This window comes from Rhamphochromis longiceps, linkage group LG11 (genome assembly GCF_057381845.1).
Source record: "Rhamphochromis longiceps isolate RC_006_pf linkage group LG11, R_longiceps_female_GT1.1, whole genome shotgun sequence".
NCBI lineage: Eukaryota > Metazoa > Chordata > Actinopteri > Cichliformes > Cichlidae > Rhamphochromis > Rhamphochromis longiceps.
In genome coordinates this window covers 32,241,591-32,259,941 of record NC_140567.1, presented here as the reverse complement: position 1 = coordinate 32,259,941, position 18,351 = coordinate 32,241,591, and the positions used below count along the sequence as shown (strand labels likewise).

Genomic DNA, 18,351 nt, shown 5'->3' with positions numbered 1-18,351 from the left:
TTAGCTTCTTATTAGACTGAGAGTTGTGTTTCTGTTTTATATTAGTATGGCAGAGGCAAGATTAAAGTTCAGAATAAACACAACAGAAGCACATCGCTTTGTCAAAGAAGGTATCTCACAGTCATGTTTCATATGCCAGAATTCCTTTCTTGAAATTACAAATTCGACCAAGCTGACAAAGTTATTTCCAACAATATTTCCTTTGAGTTTTCATTTGATCTCAGTGACTAATATTCTAATATTCTATTCTATTCTATTGCCTCAGAATGGCATAAAATCATAATTTTAGCTGTAGCTACCCATATTAACCTTACTATAAGACTATCCTGTGTGCAAATGACAGTTTTCTCTGAGGGTTAGAAATATGGAAATGGAAACTTGGAGAATGGAAAATGATATTATGGCAATCCACTTATTAGAATTTTATATTTAATTCATTGAAACTAATCAGAAAGGTCAGGAAGGTCATTAAAAATCTTGGAAGTTAATTCTGCAGTTACAGGAATAAGTGGTTCTGGAAAGAAGTGAAGGTCAAAATAAATATTCGACCTGTCAGCTGTAAATGAAAGATCATGAGGTCAGTACGTTGTCTGCTGTTGGATGAACACAGAAAACTGAAAGAGGAACAAACCAAATCATGCATTTCAGTCATGAACATATAAGTTCAAGCAATGGTTTCATGGCACTACATGCTTTTATAGAGTAATTCAGCACCATATAAATAATAATCATTAATGCAAACTCCTTGTGGTGCCAACTATGGCCGAAAAAATACAAACGTCACTCATTTTCCTACATGAAAACAGTCATGGGGGTTAATGTTGGGGTGATGGTGTTCCTTACTTCAAAAAATATAGAAATATTGCACATTTAGTAGAATAATTAAATTATAAATATAAACACAACAGCCACTTTATATACCTGTTAAACCACTCATTAAAACAATGACTGATTATCAACCAGTGCCATGGCAGCCACTCACTGCATTTAGGCACATAGACAGGTCAAGATAACCTGCTGTTCAAAATTTGAAAATATCCATTGATATTATAGGAAGGAAAAGTAACTCAAAAAAATCAGTAATTATAACCAAGGTGTGTGGAAAAGTCTTCCAAATCTTTGGATGCACAACATGTCAAACCTTGACGCAGCTGTTATGGCCGGTCTAGGGGTGGCCAGACCACAACGTAAGGGTGAGCCATCTTCATCAGAGCCAAGCAGCCACATCACGCAATTGGTAAAGTTTGATAATGACTTATTTACAATATATTGATTCGTTAGGTTATTTGACACAAACGAGGAGCTGATTATAGCTTTGGGGTGGACCTAAACAACAACAAAACAAAACAACAAACCAAAGGAGCCTATCTCGAGTATTCACCAAACTTACCTAATCAAACCAAATGACAGCAACTTGCCTCCCTAACTACGAAAAACAGGAGAAAACTATCATCAAACAAAAAATATTGTTCGGTGTGATGGATCTCACACTGTAAGAAAAAAATCCAAAAAAACAGTGATATTCCAGCAGCTGGGGTGCCAAAATAATACCATACAATAACAGAAAATAACTTTCTCATAAAAATACGGTTATTTTCATTAATGACAATGCAGTTTGTTGCCCTAATTTTATATGGGATTTTGCCTTTTTCAAGTGCTTTTAAACATAAATTAGGAACATTTTAACGTGATCAAACAATGAAATTACCTATAAACAAGGTCAATGGATGCGGCAATATGAATAATACTTAAATGTACAGAAATATACTGTTAACAGTTGGTTTAAATAATAATAATAATGGATTGCATTTATATAGCGCTTTTCGAGACCCTCAAAGCGCTTTACAATTTCACTATCCATTCACTCTCACACACTGGTGGAGGCAAGATACAGTTGTAGCCACAGCTGCCCTGGGACATACTGACAGAAGGGAGGCTGCCATATCGCACCATCGGCCCCTCTGGCCATCACCAGTAGGTGCAGGTGAAGTGTCTTGCTCAAGGACACAACAACCGAGACTGTCCGAGCTGGGACTCGAACCGGCAACCTTCTGATTACAAGACAAACTGCCAACTCTTGAGCCACGATCGCCCTAAATAACATTATTTGATGCAAAAAAAGTTTATAAGAATCATTTTATATATTTTTCCATAGCATTACATTTGAATTTAAGAGTTCAATCTTTCAAATAACGGACAAATATTTGTGAAATTATGATACATTTGTGAATGTATTTTAACAATCTAAATATGCATATGTACAGACAAATATATTTGAAAAACAAGAAAATTATGTTTTATTACATTTACAGTGATGTCATGTTATTTTACATTTGACATGTAAAATCGCAGTCTATTTATGTAAATTTAATGATATTCTTGGAAAACAGTACAAAACTGTAAAATACACAGTGAAATACTTTTATATTACAATTTTTTTTACAGTGCAGTTTCTGCTGCCGCATTCAGATGGTTGGGTCAGAATTTGATCTAAACAACATGAAATAATGGATTCAATCTGCCTTCTATCAACGCTTCAGCCTAGTGGTGTTGTAATTACAACTCTTTCTCCAATCGATCTTTCTGAGTTAACTTCAATAATTACTTCCTCCAAACCGTCAACGTGTCTTTTAGACCCCATTCCTGCCATTAATTAATGCTTCAATCTTAAATATGATCAACCTATCTCTAATAATCGGCTATGTACCACAAGCCTTCAAGCTGGCTGTAGTTAAACCTTTACTTAAAAAGCCATCCCTAGACCCAGCTGCTGTCTTAGCTAATTATAGGCCAATCTCCAACTTTCCTTTCATATCAAAAATTCTTGAAAGAGTAGTTGTCAAACAGCTAACAGATCATCTGCAGAGGAATGGCTTATTTGAAGAGTTTCAGTCAGGTTTCAGAGATCATCACAGCACAGAAACAGCTTTACTGAAGGTTACAAATGATCTTCTTATTAGAATATTAGCGCCAAATCACAACAACAGTCGCCTTAAGGTGCTTTATATTGTAAGGTAGACCCTACAATAATACATACAGAGAAAAAACCAACAATCACATGACCCCCTATGAGCAAGTATGTTTGCGACAGTGGGAAGGAAAAAACTCCCTTTTAACAGGAAGAAACCTCCAGCAGAACCAGGCTCAGGGAGGGGCGTCCATCTGCTTCAACCGGTTGGGGTGATAGAAGCAAAGGACATGATTTCAGTGTAAGCTGCCAGTATTATCCAACATGATCTGACAGCAACTCATTTACAGTTTTATGGAATGTGAGGCTGTTTAGAAAATCTGTAAATGTAACACACAGAGTTTGCGCATATCATATGATTATAGTTTATGATGTTGTGGTGTATCATTGAATTATTGTACAGTTAAATCCTTTCATCTGACTTACTTAAGTGCCCACATGGAGTAGAACCATTGGAAAGTATTTTTGAGTGCATATCCTGATCCTTACATAACTTATTCCCATATTTGTTTGTGTTTTTGTAAAAATTCCATAAAATGTTTTTTACAAAAACATAAAAAAATTCCAAATGAGGCATTCAAAGTCAAAATGAACCCTTTATTCAATTTCATAGAAAACATCTGTTTACAATGTAATCATTGGAAAAGTGCAGAACAGAACGACAAGTCCTTGTGATCACAAGAGAAAATAGTTATAGGAACTCACACTACCAGCAGGAAAGGAGTAGCTCCCATTGCACAGCAATGTTTCCTGTCTTTTTTCACACAGAAAGCAAGTAAAAGTAGGGACTGAAACTATCACTGACTACCAGTCAAATACCGTAAAAAGAAAAAGTATGTTGTGCCATGTAGATATGTAGATTTAACTTGCGACTTCAGCATAAAACAAGCCTGTGTTCTGGCTTAGGTTTATTCAACAGCATGCTCTGAAGTTACAATAAACTGTATGTGTTTCTTTATTAACCAGAGCACAGCAGAGGTCTGCAGGCATGAGATAACTCATGGTTTAAAAGTGTTTTTTGGAATCCAAGACTCAGAAACATTTAATGCCTGTTTTCAGTGAACCTGTTCGTTATCTCCAAATTCCATTTCCTGTTAGAAAAGACTGTAAACAAACATATTGTACTGTAGTGGTTGCGGATGTGTTGAAATGAACATTTACTCTGAACATTTCCAAGTGTATATTCGTCTTATAGTAGTCTAAGCAAAGCCCGTTCATTTTCCCTAATCTCTTCACAAGATGGGGTAGCTAGCGAGGTTGGTGATGCCGCAGAGGTTGCCACGGTTACGTGCCATCAGGATGTATCCCTTGTTGCCCCATTCCTCACCCCAGCTGTGAAGAAAAGCCAAAAGACAGAGTTAAGATGGAACGATGGAGAAAATGAAATATCGCCAGGAGTCAAACAGCATTTCAGCTTATCATTTTGACAGATGACATGAAAACAAATCAACAAACAACCAACACTTAATTTTAGTGGACATTTGAGCCACCTGATGCCATTCAGACAAGTGACATGTCCCACCTGTTCTTTACAATCCAGTACTTCTTCCCCTTGGTGTTCACTCCATAGCCTACTGCCAGTACGGCATGATTGACGTCATCTTTGTTACAGTTGGGATCGTAGTAAACACCTAGGTTCACAACAGAGAGAGAGAGAAAAAAAGAGTGAGCTGCATTAGTGAACAGTGCATAAACGATGTACCTCGCACACTTTTTAATGTTGAATATAACCAGAAAGCTGTTGATGTGTTATGTTTAATTGTTTTACTAGTTTTACTAGGTGTGAACTCCATGTTTAGTTTATTTAATTCATATTTAATGAAGAAATCCTGACTAAACAGGCCCTTAAATTCTAGGATTTTATTCCACACACTTTCCTTCCCTTATATGAAGTAGGTGCAGATAATAATTTCATCTGACCAGACATATGAGAAGTTCACTGACCATGCTTGTAGAACTGGAAGCTGCTCTGTTGTGCATCGATGCCCACAGACACTGGACCAACTTTGTAGAGTGCAACAGCCAGCGCGCGCTCATTACCCACTGGGATCTCCTTGTAGCCTTTGCACTGGGCTGCCATGCCTGATGCATTGTAGCGGCAGGTCTGATCCTGCAGGCAAGACAAAGGAGGAGAAAATGCTAAAAGCGTTTGTTGCCGATTTTAAAAGTGTCAATTCTTGATATTTAAGATGCTACTTTTCATGTCCTTACCTCACAGTATAATCATATTTAGGTAGAATATCAAATTTTAATCCAATGGTTATTACTGATTAACCGACAATAAAAGAAAGTTAATAATTGCTGTATAAAATCAATAGTCAAAATACTTGCTATGCAAGGTTTTAGTACCTTGTGACTCTTCTGTCACATGTTATATCACATGATGTGTTTGGTGCAATTCCAACTAGCCAAACAATAGAGAGACGGCAGATTTTTATCATTACCGAGCAGATGTACTTCCTTCTCATATTACCAAATGACTAAAGAGGAAACTATGCTCACTCTGTGGGAGAGTTTCCACTTCATCATTTCTGCTGAATCACCTCCCTCTGGTAAGATGTTTGCAGCTACTTTACTGTCAAAATGAAATATTTTCTTCCTCGTTGCGTGTTGTTGGTGAAGCGTGTGAAGGGGACAAACGTGACACCCTCACAGCCAAGTGAGAACCTCTTCACCATCTATGCATCTGCAGCTAACAGCTGATTACTGGGTATTATTTATAACAACTAGGTTAAAAGACTTTTTGTGCAAAGCTTCTTTGTAAGAGTGCCTTACCAGAACAACTTCGAGCTTATCTTAAGTACTGGAAGAGGTGGGGCAATCACTCATTTAAAAAACAACAAACACCAACTAAATTATACTTGTTTATTACTTTAAAAACCCCCGCTTGACTGCTTTGGACCATCTTGCTTTTATGTGTTCAAGCACCCAGTGATATTAAAATATAAGTGCTTAGTTTATAGAGGATGTGGCACTCACTACATGAAACGAACTGAAGTGAAAGGCTCAGATTAATAAGCTACTTCAAGTTTAGTTGTGTGTTTGGCAGAGTGGGTTGCTCACCTGTCCAACATATGGGTAGGCCGCTTCAGAGTCAATACCTCCATTTTCATTCACATACTGGAAGGCATTGGTCATGTAGCCTCCTCCACAGCCGTCGTTCTCTGTAACACAGTCCACCAGGTTCTGAGGACTGAGGTCAACGAGCTGCCCGGTCTGCTTGGCCAACTGCCCCTCAAGGGCCCCGGCAGAGCTAAAGGCCCAGCAGGAGCCACAGGAGCCCTGTCAGGGGTCAAAGAAAGACTGGTGAGTAAGAGGTTTAGTTTGATATGTACATACCACTGTGACTGGACTGTTGCTGACAACAGTAAGAGGAAACTAAGCCGACATGGAAGCTATAATCAGCAGAAATGTAAGAAACCCAGACCAGACCAGAGTTGGTAGGAAACAGGAATAAATGTGCACATTGTAAGGAAATATAAACCCAGCTGTTCTGATAGGCATTATTTGTTAAGCAAACCATTTGCAGAGAGCCTGTTTTTTTTTCCTATAAAATAATCAGTCATCAAGGAATAACAGCATATTTAAACCATATTTATCATATTAAAGAGAATCATTTAAACAGATTAAATCAACATCACAGCAAATGCTGTGTCTTCTCCTGTCTGTCCACCGGGAGGCAGACTGTGACCACATTGACAATGAAAGAAAGCCATTTCTGTTTGCTGATCGAAATTCTGTAACTGCTGTGAATTTGGGTTGTAAATAGAATCAGCTGCTGGGCAGTTTGTGGTGTTCAGTAATGTTGAAACAGTGTTAATGACACACGGTGAGAAATGGGCTTTTTTACAGGTCTGGACTGACACATCCAGCGCTAATGAATCACTGACACCGCCATCGTGTTTGGCTTTCACCCAGGAAACAGGGACTTGCTGTAATATAGATGAACGTTTATGTTGAATTTAAATGAAAAGGTTATTCTTGTTAACATGTGTTGGGTGTAACTAATGCTTCTGTGCCTGAAAAGGAACAGATCCCTTTCCCTGCATGTTATGAACAACCTCCCTGGAGGAGTGCATGATGTAATAACACTAGGTTAATGCTTACAGCTCTGAAACGCTTACATGTCCACATACATTTGGCTTTAAAGTGCGTCTAGAAGTAGAAGGACCCATTTCAATCTTATTCCCTATTCAGATGAACAAATAATAGCTTATTATTTTCTTTTTTTGGCCTTCATTTTGAAATATCTGAGTCTTCACACCTCTAATGCTCCACGTCAGTCTGCTGCTTAGAGATGCCCCAATTAAAAACGTTGTAAATCTGAAATCAGATCGCTGAATGTTGTTTGTGGCTTTGAGCTCAGCGATAACAGAAATTTGCCTGAAATGAAGAAAACATCAGAAACAGAATTCAGTCATCATAAAAGGAGCTCAGGATGAAGCAGCAGAACTGTTAGTATGCAGAGACTGCAACCAGTCTGCTGCATAATTCATGAACCACAAGCACCAAAGCAAGAGCTAAAAAAAAAAAAAATCCTGTTTATGGCTGTGTGTTCAAATACATCCGCCAGGGGGAGACAACGTAACACACAAGCCCTCAAATTTATGTTTTACTAATTTATATTATCTATCACAGTTACCTATTTTTGACACTCATATAACAATGATTTCTATCATAATTTGTTATCACAATAAAGAAACTGTTGAACATTGTAAAACATTTCCTACAAGTATATTCACCAATTCCACCAGATGAATGTTGTTTACATAAATGGTTGTTTAATTTGCTCTTAACGACCAATTACATCTAATAATGAAGGCCTTTGTTACCAAGTCAATTAACCATGAGAACAGCCTGTTACTTTTAGTGTTGATCTGAGCATTAAGTGGGACTGGTTACGTCTTTAAATGTTTAAATAAACGCTGCAAAGTATTTTTCTGAATCCTTTTTCTTTTTTCGAGGTTACAGTAAAAAAAAAAAAATCTTCACAAATTGTGAATTACATTCAATTTTTTCAAGGCAACAGGCTGCTGAATGTTTTCATTTATACTAGAGATGAATATAAAGGTGTTCACCTACACTTACATAAAACTTTTTAAAACTATTCATTTCTGATTTCAGATGGTTTCATAAACATGTACTTTGACTTTGTGTAAAACAATGTCAGATATTGCCACTGAACACAACATAAAATGTGTAACTGAAATCCCAGTTGATGTCATTATTCTTGCCTCTGCCTTCAACAGTAACAGTTCCCCACAGAAATCACAGAGGTTTTGAGTTTCACTCTTAAAACTTTTCCTGAAAATAGCCCTAGGAACTTTTTCTTAGTTCTCCACAAACTTTTAGACAAACAATCATATGCCAGAGCCCACAGGAATCCTAACTGTAGATTACTCTGCTAAAATCTACAAAAACTTCCTCCAGTAAGAAACCTGCTGTTTCAGATTTGATTTCCAAGAACTGTGACAGAGCAGATTGTCTCTGTCCTCTGTACTGTTTGGTCTGCCCCGTGTTGCGATATGCTACACTGTACTTGATCACATTAAATGTTTCCATTACACAAGCTGTGCCCTTGTGCTGCTATCAATTGTGTGTTGACTGACACATTTCATTTGAATGCTATCTCTAAAACACTTGCACTGAATCTATTTATTCACACATTTCTGATTCATGCTTTTTTTTTTGTTAAGTGCCTATTTCTTTCTTTATTAAAAGCAGCAGCCACACATGTTTTTTTATGCTCACTTGGTCAGTGAATTGTGGTTGTGAAAAAAAAAAGAAGTTAAAGCCGCACTTTGACAGTTAAAGAGCTGCTTTCTGAAAACCAACACATGCAGCTAATGATACCAAACAACAACATTTCAGCTGATGATATTAATCCACACTGACAGAAACTAGTCAAATATTATTCAGTTCTCACCTGGTTCTTAACTGAAGTCACCATGCCCTTCTTGCGGTAGTCAACAGATTTGGGAATTTTGGAGGGCATGTCATCCATAGCCAGTGTGAAACTGCGCTCCTGGTTCACTGGGATTTGCAGGCCAGTCATCTTCTCAACCACCTCCTCTGAGGTCTGCATGAACAGAAACACAGTTAAGGTATTTTAAATTGTGTTTCACATCGTAGGGATGTTACTGAATGAACATTTGAACAAAGTTGTAGTCGGGGTCCTAGGTCATAACATCCAGGCAATGGGATTTTTGAATAATTGAATGAGAGAAAGTGTTCTTGAAAAAGAACCAGAGTGCCGGGGGGAGCTGGAATACAAAAAGATTTTCAAATGTGCATATGACAAACTGCAGACTTCAAGAAACTGCAGGCAAAGGAGTAAAGGAGAGAGGGATATAAAGAGGTCAAAGGGAATTCAAATTTGTGATACATTTGTACTTTTTACTGGCTGCCACAATGGAACTTTTTGCTAAATAAAATAAAAAAAATCCCCACTTTGTTATTGTCTGGATTCCCTGGGGCTTTTATTACAGCTGAGTCTAAAAGTAGAAAGATCATTAATGGAAGAAATACAGGCCATCTGTTAATTTCGTTTATTTAATTTAAGTGCTTTCAATCAAAATGGAAAAGCATCCTTCATTTCCCACTACCTGTTATTTCATAAACATGAAATTGGCCATTTGTCAAGAATTCAGATGCGCATACTTGTTCTATCACTAATAAATGAGCTTGAGCCCTGCCATGTTGTGCTTCATTTCTGGAGCAGCCTTTTAAAGCCTCTCCGTGTTGATGAAAAAAAGCCACCATCAGTCACAACCCATGCTGGCATGTCACTGACACCGGCTGATTTAAGGACACCAAACCCAGTTTCACATCAAGGGGCTGCAGCATGTATTAGTGAATAAAAAAAGCAGAGATGACAAACCGACTGCAGCTGCAAAAAGCCAAAACTGCTGAAGAAAACATGAATGTGACATGCAGGAGCTATTTTTTACTGTCAAAATTACCCAGATCTTACTCAAACAAGCAAAATATTTGCTGTTCCAGTTTCTCAAAAAGGTGGATTTGATTGTGTCTAGCGTCATACATGAAAGATGTACCAGAAGAAACAAAATATTTTGTACTTTAGTATATTCAAATCTATGTTGGTGTGTTACACACTGCAAGTGACATGTATAAAAAATAGGGACAGATGGTCTTATAGAGATGTAATGTGCTGGGATGTCAAAAACAAGATGTAAAAAAAGTGAACATGGAGTCGTGATTAGGACAGAGATGTGCCAGACTGCATGACGATCCACAACCAATAAGAGCGTCTGGTTTTTCAGAAACAGGCTTCTGGGACGAGCAGTGTGAGCTATGGTATGTCCACTGACTCTTCTTTTTGTCAGGTTTTAGACAAAGTCTAAACCAGTGTCCTTACCGTAATTGTCGGGCTATAAGCCGCTACTTTTTGCACAAGCTTTGAACCTTGCGGCTTTTAGTCAGGTGCGGCTTTTCTATGGATTGTCCATGAGCGGATTTGTTTTGTTTGTTCCGCTGTTGTACGGCACTACGTTGCCTGGCGGAAGGATCGGAGTTCAAGTGTGGTATGTTAGTCACATGTCCATCCGCCAGGCAACGTAGTGCCGTACGAAGTAGCGCGAAAAACAAACTTCAAAGTAGCACTACGCGTTCAGCTGGAGGCGTGGATGATGAGCGGCGATAAACTTGCAAAAAGCAAGTTATGCCCAACTCCACCACTGGATTCTGACAGCGTGGGAAAGTGTGAAAACATCCACGATCACCAACGGATTTCGAAGGGCTGGACTGCTGCCTGATGGAGAGGAGGCTCTTCAGAAGGTGTTCGACTCTGACACTGACAATGAGGATTTCTTTGGTTTTGAAAGTGACAACGAAAGAAAGGAGCTGAGAGTGGATGATGAAGCCACCCTGAGCCTGTTCGTTTCCGACACTGGAGGAGAGGACTTTGGTGGTTTTAGTGCGCAGGAAGAAGAGAAAGATGGTGGTGAATGACTGACTTTTCTTCTTGTTAAAGCCGTGTCACTGCACCTGAGCCTAAAAGGTAGTCTGAATCTATTTTTCTGGTGTGCTGTAGGTTATTGTTATGTACTACATTTGTTACTCATTTATGAAGCACAGTACATGTTTTGTACTTGTAATTACCACTACTTGTACACATACCCTAAAAGGTTATGCAAATATGTACCCATAACTTGTTTTTCAAAATATTAATAAAAGTGGTGTGTCTCCAAACAGCCATCTCTTTCCTGACAATTCGATTTGTGCATATTCTCTTACATATGATAAGTCAACATTGAAACACCTGCGGCTTTTAGTCAGGTGCGGCTAATGTATGTACAAAACAGGATTTTCCCCTGCTTTTAGCTTGTGCGGCTAATATTCAGGTGCGCTCTGTAGTCCGGGAAATACGGTAATTATGATGCACTTCATGGAATAAAAAGTTTTATCTGGTATTTGACAAGATTGAACTCACCATGTCTCCCAGATGGTTCATCCCCATCTCAAAGGAGTGAATGCCCAGCGCGGCCTCCTCGTTGTGAGCCTCAATCATGCGCATATTCTTCTCCCAAATGGCCCTGCGGATCCCCTCCTCACCCTGAGGGGAACAAAAGTACACGTCACTGTACTTAAGTTAAAAAAGAGCTCCCTGGCTTACACTTACAAAAGAATCCACATTTTTAGAAGCTTTAAAAGTATCACAAATAAATATTATAGCAGATGTTATAAAGAAGTCATTATCATTTCGTTGCTTCCATTATTATTAGAAACAACGGTGACCCTCCTAATATGAACAACAAGAGGACTTTTACTTTCTAGGATGATGATGCAGCCTCACTTTTGAACTGGTGTGAATGGTTTTCTTATAAAAAAATCTTTATAAAAAATAAAAGAAACACTTTTTCCAGTCTTAAAGTTTGCTTTCCTTGTTTCTACACTCATGCACGAACACCTGACAGCTGAAAGAAACTAATCTAGGCAAACAGGACAAATTTGCATTATAATTAGCAGATTAAAAAAAAGCTTGTCTGTGTTACAGCCCCATTTCATTAATTAGGTCAATTAAACCAGTGCACATTCACACAACAATCTTCCCTACAGATTATACATATGTGGGTTAAAACATTAGTTTGCCTTTATTCAAATTCCACCACTATGTGTCATCCACGAAAGAGTAATATTATAATATGGAAGTGAGATAGAGCCAAGTGTTTGGTATTGAGAAAATCAAATATGCTCTACTTAGTAGTCTAGGTAATCTCACCAATGATTAGCATAACTATAAGCATTATTTCCATCTTGATATTCATTCCAGTAATGGAAAATGTAAATATGGTAAGGGGACTTTGATTATATTAGATCAGTGATGCCAATTCAAAGAAGGTTGAAAAGCTCTCCTGTGCATAAATACTGATTAAAATCACCATGAGGGGGAGAGAGAGATGTCTTTTCTGCACACTACAGAAACACATGTTATAAAAACTATATACGCACATTCAGTTCATGAATCAAAGCACATGTAACTATACACACTCATGAAAACTAGACATAAACACACACACACATGCCCCAGCTGTGGAGTGCTGACCTCTAGCTTGAGGTGAAGAGCAGAGGGATAACAGATGCTCAGTGAGCATTCATGGAGTAAATCACAGTCCGCTATGGTTTAAGAGCAAACTGCAAACAACCCCTTCTTCACAGCCAGGAAGAGAAACAGAGTATAGGGATTTTTTTGCCGCAGAGAAACCGAGAAAGAGGAGTGGAGGACTTTCCTCTGTTAGAAATTTCTGGCTCTGGTGATATGACACATAAAAAGCTAATGATAAAACTAAATTACAAAATATGCTAGGATTTTTTTCTCCTCTTGTTTCATAATATCATTAAATAATGATTTAAATACCCATAGTTGTTGAATTAGTCTTTTAAACTGAAAAGTGTTGAATTATACTAAACAAAAAAACAAAAATTTAAAGTTTAAAGGAGGATCCAAACATCTACTGGTTATGGATGAGAAAGTTGGACTGACAGAAAATTGCATGTCCTGCTTCAGGTAAGCTTCTGTCTGTTTAATTTTCAGCCAAAACAAAGAAGAAGATCAACCAGTGCTGCCATCAAGTAAGGAGGTAAAATTATCAACAGTTTAAACATAACTGATTCGATCATATAAAACAAAATGTGACTGGGGAAGCATATTTGTTCCCTGTTAATGTTGCTGATGCTTCCTTCTGTGACTCTCTGGCTTTACCTGATCTGCTGTTAGCGTTTCTGCCAAAATAACTGAAACTGGTGGAGCTTCCTTAAAAAGGGCAGCTTAGCCTGCAGACTTACAGAAGCCTGTCTTGGGCTAAGATGTGGAACATGCTGTGTATAAATAAAATATGAGTCTTTGCCACATGTGTATGCAAATGTATTAAACCATGTAAATTATAAATAACTACATGTTGCTGAGACTGGATGAGGTTTTTTTTTAAGTCAAACATAGCATTGTGCAGTCATGTCTATTCCTTTTCAAGGAGCAAGTTGCATCAGATAAGGAAAACCAATGATGTTTTGAAACTGTGATATGCACATTTGATGGGAAAGCACATAATGTGCATATTTTTTTATTTCATTATTTCATTTTAGAATTAATGTATTCACCAAAGGCTTCACCAATACTGCTCTCAGTTTTGTTTTCAGGTTTAGTGTTTTATTTGTAGAAGTCCTCTTTCAGGAAAATCAGATTTAAAAAGAAGCATCTGCTTTTTAAAAACAAAATCTTTATATTTCCTACCTTATATTTAAGTTTTCTTTGTGCTATTTATATCTCTTAATTTTATCATTATTTTAACTCTAAAACAATAGTAACACACACTCACCAAGCCATTGTATTCTTTCCTATGTGTGCTCTTCCACTCTTCCCACTGGGCATCCAAAGAGTATTCATCAAAACGGCCCAGCGCAGAGGTAGCCAGCAACAGCACACACACAAGTGGCAACATCCTAAAAGAACAAAAAACACCTTCATGTTTTTATTTATACCAAACCCAAAAGTTTTTTTTATTAACAAAGTTTTATTTTTTACAATAGAGTTTTCATATTTCAAAAGTGTCACAACATTATAATTAGGGTATGTGTACGCATATAAAATATCTCAGTGTTATCTTATGGGTGTCCAAGAGAGGAGTTACTGTCAAAATTCCCATTCAGAAACAGAAACAGTTTACCATATGAACTTGCTGGAGAAGCTTAGGTTTGAATCAGGTCACTTCTTCATTTATAACCTTCCTGTCTGCACTCGACTGTCATAAGGATAAAAGCTAATATATATATCTATCGATATCTATATATGCTTTCCTATAATCCAGTGAGAGCATTGTGTTTCTGCAGGGGTTTACTCTCATGTGGTTGGTTTCATTATCTCAATCATGCCACAGTGACAAAAACAAAATGCTAAGTTGCACTTCTTGGGAAACAAACCTCTATTCCATGTTTTGGTTTGAGACAGGAAACTCTCAGGATAATTCTTATATGATTTTCAACGAATTTCACTTTCGTTTTCAGGGTCAGACCGGACAATGCTGGATATAGTTTGACAGCAAACGTGAATGACAGCTACAGGATGAAGTCTCAAACACAACTGAACTCCACTGAGAAAATGTTTTCACTCTCGCTCTCATCAGTGATTCAAACATTTTAACTGTGGGTTTTTTAAGTCCAGGCAGTGTGAAATTTTTTCTCTGCCTTTGTTTCTTGGGCTTTCTGAGTCCATCTTGTATTTTAATACATTGTGCTTCTAATCTGCATTTGTGGGCTTTGTTTCCAGTAAAGGTCGCTGACCTTGGAGTTTCTCTTAACTAAGAGCAGAAAACAATATTTCCTTTTGTTTTCTTTTCTTTTTCTTTTTGATTCCTGCTTCCTACACTCATGGATTATACACAGCATGGCTTCACCTTTGGGTGAAAATCTATGTTTTAAATAGAGCAATCCCATGATACATGCCAGTAATTCAGCATATGTGCACAATGCTGAGTATGAGTCACAAGACTTCTCCCTGTGGTAGCTTATGTTTTGAAAATAAATTTATATTTTGCATAAAACATTAGCATTCATGACTTTTTTCACATTCCCAGATGTGTGGTTTTTTTTTTTTTTTTTTTGCATTGGTATGTCAAACTTTCCAGAACTCAAACTGGCTGCCAGTAAATGTTACGTCTCCCTGCCCCCCTCTTCCAAGAATGACTCTATTAATGTGCAGTTGGGTCAAAATTGTTCTGTAATCTTTTTTAAGGCTGATTACTTTCTTAGCTGCAGAAAAGCTATGCATATATTTGAACCAACATTTATGGAAAAATTTCTTTCAAGGTCTTGAAAATCAGTTCATGTAATTAAGTAAGAGCCATGTCTAAGTTCAGTTCAGCTGAGTTGTTTTTACTTAAATACTAAAATATCAGAAAGCAGCAGTTCTTTCAAACTGATTTAAAGTTTAAAACAATAAAGTTACAACACGCACAAAAGAGCAAAAAAGATTTTGTGTGTTAGGAGTGTTAGGAGATCAGCAGTAAACAAACTTACCTGAAGTCCAAAAGTCAAAAAGCTCAGGGAATTCTTCCGAGTTTGACTTGGTCTTCCTCTGCTGCTGAAGTAGGTCAGTGGGCGAGTTTATATCGGCTGAATTTTGAGGAAGTACAATGGGAGCTCCAGGCCTGGGGAGGAGTTTTCTTCTAACATGGAGGGAAATTACATCTGGTTTCACTGAATAAACCGGATGATGTCAGGTGTCAGGTTACAGAGACATGTCTGAAAACTCCACAGAGGATGTGGCACTGCTGCAGTCTGGGTTAGTGCTTGAAGAACAACAAAGGTGCTTTGAAAAAAAAAAGACCTGGAACTTGGCCTTTCTTTACAAGTCTAACACTGATTATCTTTTATAGCAGAACATTGATTTATATACATGATCATGCTTTGTATTTTGTTCAAGAATCAAAGTGACCTTTTAGTCTGCTTTCAAGTTTACTCTAAATCATGAAGAAGAAGAATAATGCTAGGTTAACATAGATGAATGGATGGGTCTCTGAGTGATTAATTATTGAGCAAAGATATTTTTATTCCAAAAGGAAGGAAGGAAGGAAGGAAGGATGCAGCAAAAAAGGCACATGGAAAAAAACAGTATGGTACAAGTGTGTACAATGTAATAGTTGTCAGCCAATAAACTGGGTTACTCAGTTTGCACTAAAAATAATTTGACGGTGGGCACCAGCAGCGGCTGTTACAAGAAAACATGTCATCTCCTGCACTGCAAATTTAGTACTGCTATTATTTATTTAGCATTTAGTGTGGTCATTATGAGTATCACTGGAACCAAACCAACACGATAAGTCAAAATATTTGCAAAGTTTTTTTTCAGGCCTGTCGGCTGAAGATTTCCAGAGACTCTTCCAGCGCAATTTCTTTTGTCTCTTGTTATGCTGAAATTTTTCTCAGCAGAACATTTTCTCAGAACGTTCTGACACTTGGTGTGGAAAGGCTATTAAGGCTACTATATGTATTTTTTTATGTTCATTGTGTGTAACTGGAAAACAATTTCTCTACTTGAAGAATAAAAACCAAACGTGCTTATTTTAGATTTTAGATTAATTATACAAGAACACAGCATGTGAAACTTGATCATGAGTAGCAGTTTGATAAAAAAACATTCCCACGGCAGAATCCAAATAGGTCTTTGCCATATTTGTATTTGCTCCAATTTCTGTCTGTTTGGTGGTACTTCCTCTTGCTGTTAGTCATGTGTGTATATACATGAATGTGTCTTATGACTCCTATACTCATACTGTTGTCTAGCACATATCTAGACAGTGAATTAAATATAGGAGCATCCCGTGCAGCTGAGATGTCCAGTGATACATGTCCATGTTGCTACAAGTTAATCAGACGTATAATCATGTCTCCATGAACAATAACACATTGTTCAATGGAGAGGCCTTGCTAACACAAGTGCTTGCACTACCATTATCACAACTGCTATTACAAGATTATTCATGCATATCATTACATATCAGTCTATCATGTGTTTGTGATCTGGACAAATATATATTTATGCCACCTTGAACTTGAAACATACCAAGGTTTTGCAGGCAATGAAACTTTAAGATGCTAACATGACATTTTGGTGCACAGCTATGAACAATAAATGACAGGACTATACCTTGTCTTGTATTTATGTAAATTTAAATCTTTATTGGCTCCTTAATTCCCTAATCAGTAGTGGCTATTTTATGCATGTCCTTGCTCAATACAAAACATTGATCCAGCACAACATGAAGTTTCAGCAATTTGAAGTAAATCAGACAAGCATGTATTATGCTTTCCTGCAGCACTGCAAGGAAACAAAGGAAATTAAGATACCAGTTTGAGTTGTTTAAGTCAGACTCCTGTTGTCTCATGTTAGCTTGAGCTTGATGTGTTGCTGAAAAGAGACAATTTGTATGTAGAACCACGAGTGTGGATTTTGCTCCCCATAATTTATCTTGCCATTGCATTACTGAGGGATATCTTCAGGTGCTAAAAAAACTACGAGTGGCCATGAATCCATTTATAAGATGGACAATGACAATGATTTTTCCATCAATATCTAACTAAAACACCTTTTTAAACTCAATAGTATTAAAATCTAATCTAAACTCATTGAATACTGGAAGTAAATGAAGTTCTCTGTAATTCCGATTGCCACTCTGAGATGAAAACATCAAACTTGATGGCGAGTTAGGCCTGTAGAACTAATTTTATTGATAGCGGTAGATGAAGCCACAATTAAGCCACTACAAATACACAAAAATATACTAAATGGCAAAACAAGGTGGGACAATTAAAAAAATAGACATGAATTACCTTGTTATTACTATTGTTATTACTCTTGTTAAAGTTACATGTCATTATTAGATATCTAGCTAAAAGCTGCTGATAGTGGATTGCAAGTCCACAGTGCACATTTTTTTTTACATTATTTGGCCTGATGGTGATATACTTTTATATTTTAATCTTTCTTGATAGATTTAAAATATGACTTTTGGTTTAAATAAATGAATTCTCCAAGATTTTTGTAAATTTCTGCGATGTTTAGCATATTTTTTTCATGAGTAGGTTCAGAGCTGTATTCTGTTTTGTTTGAATTAATTATCAAGTGATATTATTCTAACCACTTATGAAAATAGGTCATTGCAAAAGCAAGTTTTGAATACATGACACCAGCATGTATTAGACAAAAAGAAAATGATCCAGAATCCTGCCTTGTGGGACTCCTAAGGTTTAAAAAAGATATTACATGACTGATTTTACCCACTGGGACAGTTTAGTTAGAGGAAAACCATGAATATCAAAAGGCAAAAATTTAAATGAGCAGAGTTTGTTCAGCAGAATCCGACGATTTA

General features: G+C 37.2%; 1 protein-coding gene across 1 annotated transcript; it reads right to left on the bottom strand.

Annotated features, from left to right (window-relative positions):
* Window positions 1-3,551: 3,551 nt before the first annotated feature.
* On the bottom strand, window positions 3,552-15,626 carry LOC146659587 (cathepsin K-like). The gene is made up of 8 exons (XM_085423682.1): window positions 15,500-15,626; window positions 13,804-13,927; window positions 11,421-11,543; window positions 8,895-9,047; window positions 6,032-6,250; window positions 4,913-5,078; window positions 4,491-4,599; window positions 3,552-4,300 (listed from the first exon to the last, which is right to left on the bottom strand). The coding sequence occupies exons 2-8, from the start codon at window positions 13,924-13,926 to the stop codon at window positions 4,201-4,203; spliced, it is 993 nt and encodes a 330-aa protein (XP_085279808.1). The 5' UTR covers window position 13,927; window positions 15,500-15,626; the 3' UTR covers window positions 3,552-4,200.
* Between the last annotated feature and the right edge of the window lie 2,725 nt (window positions 15,627-18,351).